Source organism: Pseudorca crassidens, chromosome 13 (assembly GCF_039906515.1).
Source record: "Pseudorca crassidens isolate mPseCra1 chromosome 13, mPseCra1.hap1, whole genome shotgun sequence".
Classification (NCBI taxonomy): Eukaryota; Metazoa; Chordata; class Mammalia; order Artiodactyla; family Delphinidae; genus Pseudorca; species Pseudorca crassidens.
In genome coordinates, this window is record NC_090308.1 from 32,895,302 (window position 1) to 32,913,496 (window position 18,195).

An 18,195-nucleotide genomic window follows, 5' to 3' on the forward strand; every position below is an offset into this window, starting at 1 on the left:
CCTATTAATCCTTCATGCTGTAGGTGAAAAAGACTGAAGTTATGCTGTTTTAGAGATATGCTAAAGTGTAGTAGAAAATGAGAGATCTAGTCCTTGTTTTATGACAAAACAGACTTTGGCTATATTCTCCTGTGTAAGCCAGGAGATGATAACCCAGTATTCCTTAAACCCAAACAATGTATGGACCCCTTGAAATTATATACCAAAAATTCTCCCTAAATTAGGTCTTCCAATCCCAGTTTAGGAAATACTGGCATAGTTTGGCGTCTGGATTCATACAACTCCGGATGAAATCCCAGCCCTGTCCATAAAAGACTTTAGTAAGAAGCCCAAGTCACTTAATTTTTCTAAGTCTTAGGGTTCTTCAACTATTAAAGAGGGGTAATAATACTAGCTGCCTTATCAGCTAATTGTAAGAAGTAAATGATATAATAAGGATGTCCACATTTTCTCTGTTGCCAATGCATTGTAACATGACTTCCTGCAGATTTGCCCCTTAATTGAATAGGTTTAAGAACCTGTTCCACAGTTTGTTCCTCCAAAGCCTGAGGCTAAATAAGAGGTCTAATTCCCCTTTCTGTCTGTGGAATTCCCTTATAAAATCTGATTACAAAATCTGCTTAGCTTTTTACATTATTAAATCATTGACTAAATTAAAATCTTGAGACAAGTAGAAATAAGGATTTATTTTATTTTATAGGCTGTGTTCTGCTTCTCTTAAACACATGATGAGTTGATTTACAGGAGGTAAGAGAGGGCTGAAGTGAATAAGGGCATGGGTGGGTGCCATTCTGGGATATGAGGCCATACGAGGACACATCTGTGCCACTTCCATGAGGTGTACTCCAGACTCTGGAGACCGGTAAACTGATCTTATAAACAGATTCCTGCCACTTGTTATGAAGACTGAACTATAAAAGATGTCTTGAATATTCACACCTCTGAAGGCCATTAAACTAAAAGGGAAGAGGGTTGAGCTCAAAGGATAGTATAAGTGACTTGTGCAAATTATATTAACAATTGAGTCTCCTGCTCCATGTGTGATTTAAAAGAATAGGCAGAAAGTAAACCAGAGCAATGAACCATCACTATTTACTGATTCCCTATCCCAGGAGATGACCCAAGGTAATAGACAGCAGACTCACTCCTGATTGGAAAGTTGGATTGCAACTTTCAACGACCACATGATGGGGGACAACTGCTGTGACTGGCAAAGGACCAAGTTGTCTTTATCCAGAGAGGGATAAAGTCCATTTCGAGGCTAGGATTTTCAGGAAATTCATGCATAAGACTTCATTGAACTAAAGCATAATTGATCAACGTAGTAGTTTGCCTGCTTTCCCTGATTGTGCTCTGAGATTTCCTGAGAAATACTGTTAACTCAAGGCTGACATTCAGCTGCTGGTATGGGTAGAAATAAATACATACCAGTTGGCAGTTTAGCTGCAGCACTGAGTCCCTGCTGCTACCCTGTTGCTCAAGTCCTGAGGAGTCCCAAGTGGGTGGAAAGAGTACCTGCTGTGAGACCCACTAACTGGCCCTTTGCAATTCCTGAATATGTGCACCCTGGCCAAAATGGGCCTCAAACCTGAAGTGGGTAGTTCGTATCCTATTGATGATAAACAGCATCCATTAGGGAAATGCCTGGTGCCTATCTAGCCTCCTGAGAAGGTGACAAACCCCCACTGGCTAGTGCTTTCCTCCACTGTGATCACATGTGGAAACACAAGCTCTGCAGTTACGGTATCTGTCATTAACTATTTTAGCCATATCCTCTCCACTAACCCCAAGCCCCTTTGCTGCTCTGCCTCTACTGGGTCAGGGAGGAATGCCTAAGTACCTTTCCTATGCTATCCCAGAGAGTGAGAGAGGAACAGGTTGAGTTAAAAAAGTCATCTAAGTTCAACATTTCCAGTCTCAGCCTTCAGTCAATCAAATAAACTTTTGTATTTGGAATAACAGTAAAATATGGGAACATTTTTCCAGACTCCATCCTATTTGCAAGCCTAAATAATTCTTGATGAATACTTTCCACCTGACCTGAATACTGTAAACAGAAAGAAGAAAAAAATTAAGGTAGAAGGCACTATACCTACGTACCACAAACTCTAACAACTTCTAACATCAATTTTATACAACTACAAGGCTTGTTACCTCATTACTGGCCCAACTTTAAGAATCAACCGTCACATCTTGCTCAACTCCCAGTAATGAGAGGCAATGTACTCAAGAGTCCTGTTATCCAAGAACCTTTTCATACACCCACCATGGGCAGAGTGGCAGCACTCTACTATTTTAAAAGTTTTAAAATGGCACTATTATATTTTCTTTATGTAAGATTTCATTGATCAACATTTTTATCATTAACTCTCATTGGCCAGAACAGAGTCAGCTCCTAATTCAGTTCTAAACCTCTCACGCGAATTCATTTTATTGGGCTGGCCCAAAAGTGAGTTTGGGTTTTTCTGTAAGATGTTATGGAAAAAACCGAATGAACTTCTGGGCCAACCCAAATAGTTGTGCTTTAGAAATAAATGCCAAATATTTTTAAATAGCAATTTACTAAATGAATAAGCCCCTTTGTTCACTGTATCAAGAAAACAATGGAGGGTAATAAGAAAGAGTATCCTTTCACCCAAGAACTGCTAACTACACAAATAGCAAATCCAAGATCCAATTTCAAAGTGGAAAAGTAAAAAAAGGCATAATACCTGCTGTAAATCCAGAGTAATTGTCACATAATGGTATTCGATTCCATTCTTAATACTGGGACTCTGCCACCAAGTGTTCTTTCCATCAATAGCATTTGTAATCGGGTGTCTCACTATTGAGTCAGCAGCAGCATGTGAAAGAAGAAAAGATCATATGAAGAATTTATAGCTGTTTTTTTAAAGTAAAAAGTAAAACTAAGTTAAAACCATCATCATGTGAAGGTCAAACATTAAAGTAACATAAAGAGAGAACAATTCATATCTTTTAACAGAATTTGGTTACTGTCGACTTTTTCACAGCGCTCCGCAAGGTAGTGTGAAATGGTTAAAGACTATAAGAGAAGAAACTGTGCAGCACTCTGGCCATCAACGGAAACGGGCAACTCTAAAGATAACTATAGAAACTAAGTGTGAAGAAATGAATTTGAAGTCTAATTGGTGTGTCAGTCATTCAAAGAAGCAAAAACTCTACTGTTTGAGGCAGCTCTAGTATGACATCAACTTTTTGAACAGAAACATAAAATCCTGAATTGTGGTTGAAAGGTACTTGAAGATTTGCCCTTCTGACACATACATTATTACCAGGACTTGGGCAATTCAATATGTATCTGGTTTTAATAGAAAATGCTGTCAAATCCATCCTATGAGGCTTTTTGCAGTCAGTCCTCAATCTGCCAACTTTCTATTTAAACCACTATTTAAAAATATAATGAAAGATACTCCAAATCTCCCATCCAGCGATGCCTGTCCCCATAATCACTAACTCAGTGGAGGGGTATGGACAATAAAAGCAAGCAAAGAGAGCTTGGCACATGAAACTCCACCCTACTAACTAAACATGGATCTCCCCTTGTCTTTACTCCAGATACATGAGAACAGGACGTATTGTGAAAATTAAAAAGGAGACTGGCAATAAAAAACAGGAGGTGTGGACGATCGTTGCCACCTCCCCCCACAGTTCCTTCTTACAATCCTCAAAACTCACACATTCTTCATCTCCTCCCACTTAGTTCCATGCATCTCACAACAGCAACCATTACCTCTGGAGTGCCAAAGCTCTTGTTCCTTTTTGGATGCAGTCATTGGTTCTTATCTGCCATCTGTGCTTCTCATTTCCCAAGTAAGGAGGAACAGAACTTGTTCCTCCTCTGATCCGGCCCAGCTCAGGCACAGGTGAGGAAGGCAGGAGGGCAGTTTGCTGGGGATGTTCCTATTTCTATTCCTAGGGCTGCAGTAAGAGTTCTTAACTTCCTAACATCTCACTTGGACGTCAGCCTATTTGCCCACAGAAATGTAAATAGAGTGGAGGTTAGCTCCCCTGCTACTCTGATTAATTATGCTTTGGAGTGTCAGTCGTGAGAACTTTTATAACACTAATTCCTTGGGAAGATGTTTCAAATGAATGGCCTAAGAATACCCCTTTATTAGAACATAATCTTTTTTTGCAAACTGAAGGAATATTTCAAATAATAAACAAGCCATATCACTATGAGGAACAATCATGGACTACTTGCAATCTGTGGACGTAATGTAATCTAGCCAGGTGTTTTAATGATAATGGTGATGAAAGAGCATAAGATTTGAATCATGAAGTGCTGGACTAGGAGCAGCTGGACAGCCTATCTGCACCCACCATTCAGCACTTAACTGACCACGGGCAAGTCACTTAAACTCTGTGTCATTCTTGAAGTGAGGATAACATAACTCCACTCATAGCACAGGTACCCAGAATCTTAACTCTCAGAAAAAAGTAAAAAAAAAAAAATTAAATGTATGTGAAAGAGATTTGTGGACTTGATACAGGAGTTCTAGCTCTTTATTTCTCAAAGTAATAGCGTTCAGTAGTAGCGTTCAGCCTACTCTTGCTATCATTTAAAATATCACTTATTTCATAAAATGGAGGATATTTAAAAACAACAAAAGTTTTAAAACAACATAATATTAAAATGAAGGATAATTCTTTGAAAGGTATTCATTTTATCTTCATAAAAAATTTGGAATTTTGTTTTCATTTTCTCATTTTGCCATGGACCAGTAATTGGATGGGAACTCTCAACTCACAGGGTTACCAGAAGAACATTAAAACCATTAATATTCTAGCCATTATTATGCATATACATAGAATTAATTATACATCTGTTCAAAATATGCAGGGTTCTGAATCTTTACTGGGGACAAATTACATTTAATAAAATTTTTGAAGATAAAAACCAAGCAAAAAGAAGTCCTCAGTGCAATAGGAGTCTGATAGTAAAGTAAAATCATCTTCAAAAAATTTACAAAAACTGAATATTCATTAAATTTGCTTTTTTCAGATTGTGAACATTTTTATTACATATTAATTTTATTAACATAGTCTGCTATAACCTGTTTAACTGAAAATATAAAGGCTTATATCTTTGATTTACTTATGGTAACATGAGTATATAAGACAGGACAAAAATAATCTATTTTTATTGGTAAATTACTTAATTCAGCTGAACATCTGGATGGGCTTTGTTTTGTACTAAGTCTTATCACATTAGCAGTCCACTGAGATGAGGCACCTTATCTCATTAATGAAAAGTGAAATTGCTGACTAAATTTAATAATTAGCACTAGTTAACTTGTTCTGCTGAAGCTAGGGAAAGTGTTAGGCCTTTATAACATCAACAAATACAAGAAGCATAACTAAATATCAAATAAATGTCCTTGGTGGTATCAGTGGGTGCTGAAATTGGCACATTGGGAATCAGAACCATAAATGAAATATTACTGGCACTGCTTCTGAAGAAAAATAAATATCACAGCAAACATTCCTTAAACATCCTCCTGAATCTTCTTCACAGATTGTGGGTTTAAAATGTGAGAGAAAAACACACACACAACCACATTTCCAAATCATACTTGTGGCTCATAAGGTAGTTGTGAGAGAAGCTATCTAATTGGAAATTTTGATATCTGTCACCTCAGGTCAAATTGATATGAGAATTAGTCATGAAAAGGAAGACTGGGAGATGAATCAACAATTAACCATAATCCCCATTATGAAACTTGAATAATAATTAATTTGAAAATACTGATTAATTGTTGGCATACTTCCCTTATTTAAAAAGAGATAGAAACTTATAACATCCTCAACAGGGATAGTGACTCAAGTCAATCCAAAGGCTATGTGCATCTGAAAATTGGCGAGGGAATCACTGATGAAGTAAATCTTTCAAACTGCTATTTTAATTGGAAAGCACAATCTATTAACAGTCAGGAGGTGCAAATTTCCTTTTCTTTGTATAGTACTTAAGTACCAACCTTCCAGATTAATTCTAGCTGTTCAGTAAATCTGTGGAATTTTATCATCTGTTGCTTCAACTTTTACTAAAATATATCCATGTGGATTATTGCTAGATTTTTTATTCTTGTGGGGTATTATTCTTTCTAAATTTCTGGTTCCAAAACAGGATTTTGAAATGTAATGAAGCTGGTAATTTGAAATTAAATTAATCAAAGTAAATGTAGGCTGTGATAAGTTTTAAAAACTTACCACAACTAAATAAAATGGGAAATACAAAACATACCTCATATATGTCTTGCTTTACTAAAACAGTTTATTCACTTTTTTGTCCCAAAGTGAAAATATGGGGTGGGATTGCCTAAATACAGATGTCTCCCACTGAAAGACGCTGAATATTGAACTCTGAAGAAGGGAGTGACAGTCACTCGTAGACTTAATTTGGTGAATACATCTCACTGATTTTGCTACCAAGAGTGTCCACTCAATTATTTTCTACCTGAATCACTGCACCTTCCTTCCATCCTGTCTATTTACACATTTCCAGCTTTTTCTCCTTTCCTGGAATGCTTTTCCTTCTTATCTCAGGTAATGCAGGTTTTTAGAGCCCTTCTTGGAACTTTCTCTTGCTACTTCAGTTCCCACTGATGTTTTCCTTCTTAGAAATTCTACATCATTGATAACATGTACCCTAAGGTATAGCCCTGAGTTTACTGCTTAGAATATCTGTTTAATTGTCTTCTATATACAATTTTATGCATATGTATATATAGATAACCATACATATATACACATACATATACGTGTATATACGCACACACGCACACAAACACGCATATATACGATTTTCGTACTTTCTCTAACTCTCCTTCTCTGCCCAGCCCATCCTAAACACACATATACACACTCCCAACCACCCCCATCATTCCCTCCCAGCCACTCCATGCCTCCAGGCTTTCTCACATTCTCTGTGAAATCATCAAGGCCACCAATTCTTGCAACAATGTCAATTTCTCCCTATCAGGCTTCATCTTCTTCTCTAACGAACCTAAAGCTCATAGTCCATCAATTCATTTATTTTTTAATTCATTTTATTTTCATTTATTTACCTCAATTTTCTTGCTTTTGATGTTTCCCCAGGGCTCTGACCTAGGTCTTTTGCCCTAAACGTTTTGTACAAGAACAGCAAACAGATAGGATGTGTTCCAATATTCCCGACTCCTACACCCATAACAATCTACACCATAGAAAACAACCAGAGTCACTTAACAGGCAAGGAAGGTTTCTGATGCTTGCCATCTTTGGTTTCTCAACTTTTTGTTTAACATTCTGTGATATACAAGACCAGCAATTGTATTCATAAAAGTCCCAGTTCTCCAAACATATTAACGCTTTCAGTATCTCTAAATTGTATAATAGAGAAGGGACTATGCATTCTTCCCTTTAACCAGCTCCAAGAAAGAATGCACAGTGCCTCCCGACTTCCTTTTGGGATTAAAAAATATAAACTGTGAGAGAAAGCTTTCTTCGTTTTATGAGCATTATAACTTTTTTTAAAAAGAGAAGAAAAACTAAGTAAATTTTAAAATAGTATAATTGTGAAACTTTATTATAAAGCACCTCATTGACATTATTCACTTTATTAATCTCCCCAATATTTGATGATTTCCCAATGTATCAATATATCTATAAATCAACCCCCATCTCTAGAATTATCTCACACCATTCTCCCCTTCTCCATATAAACTCTTTACTCATTAAACCTAATTACTTATAGTTCTCTGAATAGATCATGCTATTTCATGCCTTCAAGATTTATGTATTTTTTATATATATATATAATACTTTTCCCCTTTTCATCTTACTAACCCTTATTTTCTCAGTACATGGTCACTTTCTCCCAGGAATCTCTAGATGTTCCCTTAGCACTCAATTTAGTTTTGTTTCCCCTATTCCCCCCTCCAAGTCCTTTAAGTCAAGGACTATGTATGATTCAACACTCTGCTCCAGTAGAATGCATTTCTAGTAGCTGGTGTTCAAATGCTTGCTGAATAAACGCATGAATGAGTCTGAGATATCAGTGTGGTTCCTAGAGGCCACCCAAGAGGGCTTTGTATGACTCCTCTCCTTGAAACGCTCTTCTTGTGGTGTTTAAGAACCATATAGTCTGATTCCAGCCCTGTACCAGACTCATCCCTACCCTCTGCCCTCTGACATCTTCAGTTGCAGCCATTCCTAACTACCTGTTAGTTCCCTGAGCAAGTACTGTTTTCTGCCTTACTCTGAAACCTCTTCCTGGCATTCCTTCTCTTCCCTCTGTCTCCCCTTTGCCTGCTCAGCTCATATTTGGCCTTGGGCCTCAGTTTAGATGTCACTTCTGGCAAGCCTTCATCTACACCAGGACTAAATTTGTAACCCTCCCCTTTCTCCCTAAAGCCCCTATGCTCATTCTTTCCTTGGTACCTACCACATTACACAGCAATAATCTGCTTTCTGCCACTTCTTCAACTGAGCCAGAGTCCACATCTTATTCCTGTTGGATCCCCAGCAAAGTACCTGGCATGTAAGTGACCACTGAATGACTAAAACATGAATTAATAACCACATCTTCAGATAATCTTCTGCAAGTGATAAACTTAAGGACTGCCACAAGTCTTCAGCTAGAAAACTCTCTTCAAGCACCACACCCACTACACATAAGGAATTCCACTAACGGTTGTTAAGTGACAGAGAGGGGCTGTAAGGTTCACAGTGGAAGTAAAGTTCTAGAAATTTGGGGGACCACAAACCCTTTGACTTTAATGCACTTTGACCTCAACATCCTCAATTACAGCTCCTACCCAGTGCCACACAAATTCATCCTAAAATACGTACGGTGTGGATTGCTGCTGTTTTGATGGCAGATCCGACACTGAGGGTTCCTCACGGGCTGCCCAGGGACGTGCTCTACCAATTTGCAATACATTTCAGGTCCTTTTTCTCCACATGTTGCATTTGTGGTGATGAGAGCACTGGAAGCAAGATTCAGGACAGCAGGGAATAAACCTAAAAAAGATGAACAAATGAAGGTGTGTGGGATGATTTTGCTGCATTTTAAAATGAAATTCAGATAGGATGTTTTCCAGAGCATTAAATTAAATGAAAAGGGAATAATCAGTTATAATTAAATATCTGACTTAAGTAAGTACACTACATAAGTAGCATGTGCTATCAAGCAAAACTTTTTTTTCTTTCTGGGTCTTAAATATGAATTCTAAAACTATCTTCTTAATTTTTAACCTCTAATACATAATTAGAAAATCCTGTCTCTAAAACATACTTTTAAAAAAGTCTTCTGTTATCTTCATGTTATTGACACAAGTCTTACTGAAACCTCCATTCTGCATTTCAGCCATTTTGTGAAATTTGTCAGGTTACAAATGTTAAAATAATTCAATCATCCCCAGAACATTACCTCTCTACCTTTAGACATTGTATTCTCTAGGTTGCTAAATGATTTATTATTAAATAAATAAGGTTTCTCTTCTGTCATTCATCATTATTTTGCATTTAGCTATACAATTATTATTTCATAAAATACATGTTGAGCCAACCCAATGCAAAAATGGGCAGAAGACCTAAACAGACATTTCTCCAAAGAAGATATACAGATTGCCAACAAACATATGAAAGAATGCTCAACATCATTAATCATTAGAGAAATGCAAATCAAAACTACAATGAGATGCCATCTCACACCGGTCAGAATGGCCATCATCAAAAAATCTACAAACAATAAATGCTGGAGAGGGTGTGGAGAAAAGGGAACACTCTTGCACTGCTGGTGGGAATGTAAATTGATACAGCCACTATGGAGAACAGTATGGAGGTTCCTTAAAAATAGAACTACCATATGATCCAGCAATCCCACTACTGGGCATGTACCCTGAGAAAACCATAATTCAAAAAGAGTCATGTACCACAATGTTCACTGCAGCTCTATTTACAATAGCCAGGACATGGAAGCAACCTAAGTGTCCATCGACAGATGAATGGATAAAGAAGGTGTGGCACATATATACAATGGATATTACTCAGCCATAAAAAGAAACGAAATTGAGTTATTTGTAGTGAGGTGGATGGACCTAGAGTCTGTCATACAGAGTGAAGTAAGTCAGAAAGAGAAAAACAAATACTGTATGCTAACACATATATATGGAATCTAAGAAAAAAAAAGGGTCACGAAGAACCTAGGGGCAAGACAGGAATAAAGACGCAGACCTACTAGAGAATGGACTTGAGGATATGGGGAGGGGGAAGGGTAAGCTGGGACAAAGTGAGAGAGTGGCATGAACACATATACACTACCAAATGTAAAATACATAGCTAGTGGGAAGCAGCCACATAGCACAGGGAGATCAGTTGGGTGCTTTGTGACCACCTAGAGGGGTGGGATAGGGAGGGTGGGAGGGAGGGAGATGCAAGAGGGAAGTGATATGGGGATATATGTATATGTATAACTGATTCATCTTGTTACAAAGCAGAAACTAACACACCATTGTAAAGCAATTATACTCCAATAAAGATGATAAAAAAAAACAAAAACATGTTGAGCACATACTATGCCAGATACCATAAAAGGTTTGGGGGTTTGGGAATGAAAATACTATTAAGATGGGCTTATTGTGGGAAGTGATCCTGATCTGAATCTTGGAGGAGAAATAGAAATGTTTTTGATATAGAAGATGAAGAAGAAAAAAAACAAACATACCAGGCAGAGGGAATATTATATGAGTGTGGACTTTATTCTGAAAGCTTATATGGATGCTAAGTGACTGACAAGAGGACTGAATTTGTAACTGTTCTAACCTGTTAGATTATGTGATCATATATAGATGCAGATATGGATGTAGATATAGATATAGTATAGCTACCTACAGATTATACACAGAGTATGCACAATGGTTCACATGTATATCAACCCAAACCATTACCTGTTTGTCACTGTAATTTTAGTGGGATTTTCTTCTAGGTCTTTAAAATTATAATTTATAGTATTAAAAAAGTAGGTAGTAGGAAGGAAGAAATATGCTGAGAATCCTGTTCTTAAGAGGTCAAAACACCTTGCTGGCCAGCAGGATGAAGTTAGATAGTTAAGCCCCTTCTAGCTTCTTCAAACAAAAGCCACTTTACTTACACAAAAGCCTTGTCAGGCAGGAGCCAATATCTCTAAAACTGCCCCAGGACATTGTCAGTTTTACTCTGTGATCTTTGTCTCCCTCACCTCTGCCTAGTCTTGACCTTGACCCTGACTTTGGGTTCTGTTTTGTAGGTATGGGTGAGACTCCCCATGCCCTGCTTTGGTACAGCCCTGTGAGACCTAATAGGAGCTGGGTAGGCCTGGACTTTCTCAGATCTGAGGAATCATGGGAGGGAGCCGAGATGGGAAGATGGCTGGTGAAAATTATTTTCCTCTATGTCGTATGTTCCAAAATATAGAATTGGATTACATCCCAAATTACCCACAGCATTAAATGAATAAAATGTGAGCAAAATGACATGGTTATAAAAGAATTATGAGTATAGAAGTAACATTAAGAAGCTATTTCATATTCATTAATATGATTTAATCACCAGTAACCCCATTATGTAGATTTTATTAGTCCCGTTTTACAAGTGAAGAAAATGCAGCTCAGAGAAGACAAACAATATGCACAAAGTTATGAATTACCAAGATCAATAACTAAGATCTGAACTCAGCTCTTTAACTCAGAAGGCTAATTCTCATCAGGGCAGGAAGAAAAACCTGGTCCTTGGCAGAGCTTATCAATTTACATACTTAATAAAAGAAATAACTTACCCAGTCACCACCCCTTTGTTGTTTCATAGAGTTTTCCAATCATAAACTAAAGATGTTAATATAATTTACATTTATTTTCTTCCAGTTCTTTCCATTGATTTGTTTCTGTTACATTTATTGATCATGTGCTCAAAATTAACCTTTTCATAATTTAATTGCCTTGCTTTGTGATCAGGGAACAGGTGCCTTTTGAAATTTTATTAGCAATTTTGTTGTTTATTTTAAAAAATCAGTAAAGTGTATTGGTCAGGGAAGTTCCCCAAGTAGTTTCTAACGACCAATTTGAAGAGTCATTCAATATCTGAGCTTCTACTGAATTTTCAGCAGGTTGTATTATAGATTGCAGCCCATTTTCATTATAAGTTAAATCTATTAGACTGTACCTATTTATTCCCATTCAAAAGCAGCAGAGCAATATTTATTGCTATATTCAATATGGGTTACTTGGTTAAGATTATATAAACATTGCAAGTGTAAATGAACTACAAATAGATGGTGAACCTTTATAGAGTATTGACTTACAACCTCTTAATTAAATTCTTAATTTGAGGTCATGTAATGTTAATGACATAAAAGCCAGTCATCGTTACCAATATAATTATGTCTGACATTTTTTTTTCTGAATAGTATCTAGACTAAGTAAATTTAGTTGGATTTGTGGCTTAAAGAACAAAGTCTAAACAAAAACCAAATAATATTTATTCTCCCTATACTATATATTTTATTGGAGATTAGGATATGTATACTATATAGAGAATAATATAATAAATTCTTTTCTATAATATATACATTTAGTAAATAGTCTAGAAAAATTTACATCATGGGAAAAATAGAAATTTTGCTACAATATGGCAAACATTTAAAAATTCACCAAATTGTCACTGTTTTATTTGAATGTTTTTAGACTATATCTGCTTACTCACATACTGTGCTCTATTCATACAATTTTGCATGATTTTGATGATTGCCTTAAAACTCCACATTTTGGTTTTAAATGGCAGAAGCATCTATAAAACCTGCATATGGAGGTTCTACTTTCAGTAATTGTGAAGTAGCTCCTATTAAATTAAATCACTCACAGATAACAGCTATGAATTCTAAATAAAATACATTTTTAAAAATCTCAAATACTTGAAGACATTGAAGAACAACTCAAAACAGTTAAACCAGGAGGATGTGTATTCTTAGAAGGAAGATAATGGATGTGTCTCAGACTGCCCATTCAAGGTGGCTAAAACTCAAGTAGAAACCCACAATTTCACTGTCTTTTTTTTTTTTTTTTTTAACTTTACTGTCTTGAAGAATCAGAAAACAGAACCAAGAATGATCACAGCTGCTGTAAAGTGAGGAAGAAATACTGGAAAAAAGAAAGCCACAGACAGGGAACCTCAAAATATGTGTATAAACTCTTCCCTAATCTCTCATTAATAACAGATATGCATATGCCCTAGGCAGACTCTAAGTACCCCCGATTGGACTAAAAGAACAAAACAGTGATCATAGTTGCTGCATTCCATAGGAAAGACAAGAGTGTTTCAGTCCAGATAAGTTAACCAGTATAACACAAAACTATAAGATCGATAACTATTCTTCAGAACATATCAGAATCCTAAGTTTTCTACCATGGATTGTTCACAACATCCAGAATGCAATTTTACAAAAAAATATTAGATAGACTTACAAGGAAACAATAAAATGCCACCAGTACTTAGAAGAAAAGCAGTGAATGGAGACAAACACTGATATCAACCAGATGTTGGAATTAGTACACAAAAAATTTTAAGCAGCTTTCATAACTATGATGAAAGACACACACACAAAAATGCTTATATTAAAAAATAGAGCATAGAAACTACAAAAAATATGAAATATACATTCTGGAACTGAAAAACGCAATATCTAGAATAAAAAATATTACATGAGATCAGTAAAAAAATTGGAGGACTTCCCTGGTGGTGCAGTGGTTAAGAATCCACCTGCCAATGCAAGGAACACGGGTCCGTCCCCTGGTCTGGGAAGATTCCACATGCCGTGGAGCAGCTAAGCCCGTGCGCCACAACTACTGAGCCTGCACTCTAGAGCCTGCGAGCCACAACTACTGAGCCCGCAAGCCACAACTACTGAGGCTGCGTGCCACAACTACTGAAGCCGACGTACCTAGAGCCCATGCTCTGCAACAAGAGAAGCCAGCACAATGAGAAGCCCACGCACCACAACGAAGAGTAGCCCCCCACTCGCCGTAACTAGAGAAATCCCGCGTGCAGCAACGAAGACCCAATGCAGCCAAAAAGAAAAAAAAAAAAGAAATAATATATATAAGTATATATCTGTGTGTATAACCATACATACACATATACGCACATACACATATATGTACATATATGTATATATAATTCATGTCACTCTTTGGCTTTTACAAATTATCAATACCAGTAACAATAGAATTTTAATTTGACATTTGTCAAATCAAATGTGTAAAAACTGGTTAGATACTACAAAGGGAAACTGTTTTCAATCCTGTTCAGAATCAGAAGAATGGAGAGAAAGAAAACCCTGAATTAGCAAAACAGCTGAATGTCTTTCCAAGACACCTGCTGGCCAGCAAACAGCAGGTGAATTTATTTTCCTGTACAGCTTTCCAGCTCTTCCAGCTTTTATTTTATAAAAATGAAGAACTTTGACACAGCATCATATTTAATACATGTTTGTCTTTTGAATAACTACAAGTGAGTCACAGAGAAATGCATTTTACATATCAGTAAGTGATCTGCTGTGTGGCACAATTCAGACTCGTTCCTTAGGATTTAGGCAATGTTTCTCTAGGTGAAGAGCCAGAGGGTTGTTATCCAGTAGGAAAAACAAGACTATTTCGAATTTGAGCTTTACAAATGAGGAAAATAACTCCCAGAACCTAAAAGGCACAGCTGATTTTCAAACACAATTACTGTAATCCCAAATAAATTAGAATTAATTTTATCATTAAAGATCCACCCTGCCTCACTCCTCTTCCTGCTCTAAATGAAAATCCTTCTCACCTCCTACATCATTCCTGAGTTCTGTGTCATCTAGTTCTCCTTTTCCCTTCTATATGCACACCCACAGGCCAACTTCCATCGTAGTTTTACAAGTCCTATAATTTATTACCAAATGTTCCTTTTTAAGAAAGCACTCCTTCAACCTGCTTATTGTAATTGAAGCTTTGATTTCCTCTGAAAATGACACTTCATAGATTTCCCCAGTGGATCCCTAGAAGCACTGGGAAAGGAAAAATAGCCTCCTTCTGGCTTCTAAATGCTACTTACAAATCAGTTCCTCTCGTTGGCACTCATATCTTAAAAATTCCAAGTCACCCAACCTTTCTAAGTGCTCACCTCCGTTGACTGACTTCATGAAGACCATCTACAAAAATACTGGTAACTGATTCACAGTAATCTTCATCCCCCAAATCTCTGTCATTCTTACTAAATAGGTGAACATAAACCAGCATTAATAAAATGTTACTCCACAGAAACCAGAAAATGTTAAAAAAAAAAAGGTACTTTAAGGACAAATATGTCTTACTTCTAATCTTAATTCTAAGATCTCTGCTTCCAATTAATTGTTTTGTCTGCAGCTTAATGTTATCTATCTATCCATCTATCTATCTATCCTTTCAGGTAAACATATCCTATCTGATCTTACATCTAATGCAACAGCACCCATACTAGTCTTCCTTCATGACCCCACTTCCATTCATCTTCCAAACTGCTGGAGAAATTACCTTCCTAAAAATTAAGTCTGATCATATCACCTTGTTGTTTAAAACCTCTGTGACTTATCTGTTGCCTATAACATAGCAGCCAAATTTCTTGGTAATCTGAACATTTATAATCAGGCCCCTATCTACCTCTCTAAACTCATCTGTTTCCATCCTCTTTCATGCCTTCCTACACATCCAGAGTACTAACATCTTACTGTTTACAAATATATCAGGTGCTTTGAAAATTCTTTGTCATGACATTATCTTGTCCATAGACCATTTTCCTTTTTTTGCTTACATGGTCATCTACTCATCTTTCATGACCCAGCTCAAATATCCACACCTCTGTAAAAATGTTTCCTCAACTTTGCAACACAGAATTGGTTATTACCTTCTTGGTGTCTACATAGTACTTAGTTTATATTTTATTATAACCCTTATCACACTGAAACTTTAATATATTTTACAGTGGATCTCCAGTCTATAACATTATTGAGTACGGGGATAATACTAGCTAGCCTATAATAGCACTCAAATTTAAATTTATTGAATGAGAATAAATTCATGCACTTTGTTATACAGCAGAAACTAACACACCATTGCAAAGCAATTCTACTCCAATAAAGATGTTAAAAAAAATTTTTTTTAATTATGTTTCATGATGAAAGTTTCCTTCTAGCTTATTTTATTTGTTTGTTTCCATCGTGCTCTTTATCTTAATTATATTTAACTGTGTGACGTTTGGTGAACCACCATTTTAAAAGGACAGTGATATAACTCATATCTTGAAAGAAAATCTTCCTAATGTAGTTTGGCAAAAAGAATTCCTAAATATATTTCTTGTTTTCATCAGTTAAAATATTAAACTAAATGAATATTGTCGAGTAGCTGTCTTCACTACCTGTGCCTAGCATACTATAATATTTTTCATTAACATTCAGAGATATTGATAGACATGTTAAATATCAATATATGTATTTTAATTTCTCAAATAATGTTTGTTGTTAACATCTACAGTCCAACTCACAAAGACCATCGTTAACATAATTGATAACAGACAGTACTTGGAGACTTGCTATGGGAAAGTCATCCAGTCAATGAATTCTCTCCAATATATTCAATTTTTAAATAACTTTTAAAAATCATCACATATTTTTTACAGTAATACAATACACATTTCTCCCCCCGCCTCCTTCTGTCATCCTAGTCTTGATACACAATATTTCTCTTGCTCGCTTATGCCAAGCATCTCTCCCCTCTCAAACGAATAAGAGGAAACTGTTTGAATGTTTCTGACTTTCCATTTCAGTCTCTAGGTCTGTGGAGCACTTTTAAAAATTCTCATGCAGGCAAACAGAGCTGTTTGCAAGTAATTCAGCATTTGAAAGACAAAAGAGAACATGCCAATTTAAAATGTTCTAAGACATGTCAAGGAAGAAAAGGAGATACTTGTCTGAAATCCTGAGCTATGTGGGTGTGTAGGAACACACTGGTATAAAAGAAAAATGGGACAAAACAACATGTTGCCGAAGAGAATGATTTCCAGCTGTGCACTGCAGGAAGTAAGTTAATGCTCCTAATCCATAATGCAGATGAAGAGTTTTACAGAACTAGAAAATCAGTCCAATGTGAACTACTAGCCATCCAGACACAACCATGTTTGTAAGCTGGAAAAAAATAATGCTGAATCCAGTTGTTCAGAAGAAAAACAAAAGGAGGGCATGTATTCTCATCCTAACAGGCCTTTCCAATATGTCTTGTACTGTTGCTCAGTTCTCCTCTTTTCAGCTTCCAAAATAAAAGGATATTTTTGGAGGCTTAAGGGTTGGTTTGGTCTCCTTTCTTCTTTTCTAATCAGAAAAAGTAGTACAATTTCTACTTAGTACATGTTAAAAATTGTTTAGTTTATTCTAAACAAAGATGAAAATTTAAGTATTTTTATTATTATCAGACACAAAATAAACCAGATGCAAACACACATATTCCAAAGGGTCTTAAGCAAGTTTTGCTTATGGAATATCAACTCTATGTACAGATATTCTGACTAAAATAAGGATTACAAGGGCCATAATAAACTCAAATGCCATCTTAGCCACTTGACCCAACCAGGCGCTATAGGATTTTATTAAATTTCTGACAAAGCATATTATTAATCTTATTAAGACAGGATTACATCATGGATTTTCAATAACCTAAAATGATACATATATAAGAAAATAACTGTCATTATGACATGGATTTCTGGTAAGAACACTAACAGATACACCAGGAAGGACATGACAATACATCTCTATGACAGTGACTCAAAATAAGGCATTTGTACTCAAAGTTCCTCAAACTCCTCAAAATATATATATTTTAAACCAACTCTCTAACTACCGTATGCTCATTAAATTGAACTGGACCACACTATATCTGATCAATAAAGACTTCTTGAGATGGATAAATAAATAAATTCAGCAAAATATCATCTCTAGGGCTAGATTGAATAGATTCTTTTTCAAACTTCAAATTTATATCCCCAAAATACAGATCCCCACTACTCCCACTTCCATTATTTGTTGAGGACCTGGTGGACATTGCCCTGGTCACAAAACTTCCATTCCTTTCAATTTGCGTGGATATCTCACCCACTATC

The 18,195-nt window shown here is 36.2% G+C and overlaps 1 protein-coding gene across 2 annotated transcripts in view; it reads right to left on the bottom strand.

Moving 5' to 3' along the window:
* Positions 1-18,195, bottom strand: part of LAMA2 (laminin subunit alpha 2) — a 591,238-nt gene that overhangs the window by 440,753 nt on the left and 132,290 nt on the right. For both annotated transcript variants that reach the window (XM_067702129.1, XM_067702128.1), the window contains exons 2-3: positions 8,854-9,024; positions 2,712-2,824 (exon numbers count right to left, since the gene is read on the bottom strand). In XM_067702129.1, the coding sequence (XP_067558230.1) occupies positions 2,712-2,824; positions 8,854-9,024 (284 nt within the window). The remainder of the gene's footprint in view (positions 1-2,711; positions 2,825-8,853; positions 9,025-18,195) is intronic.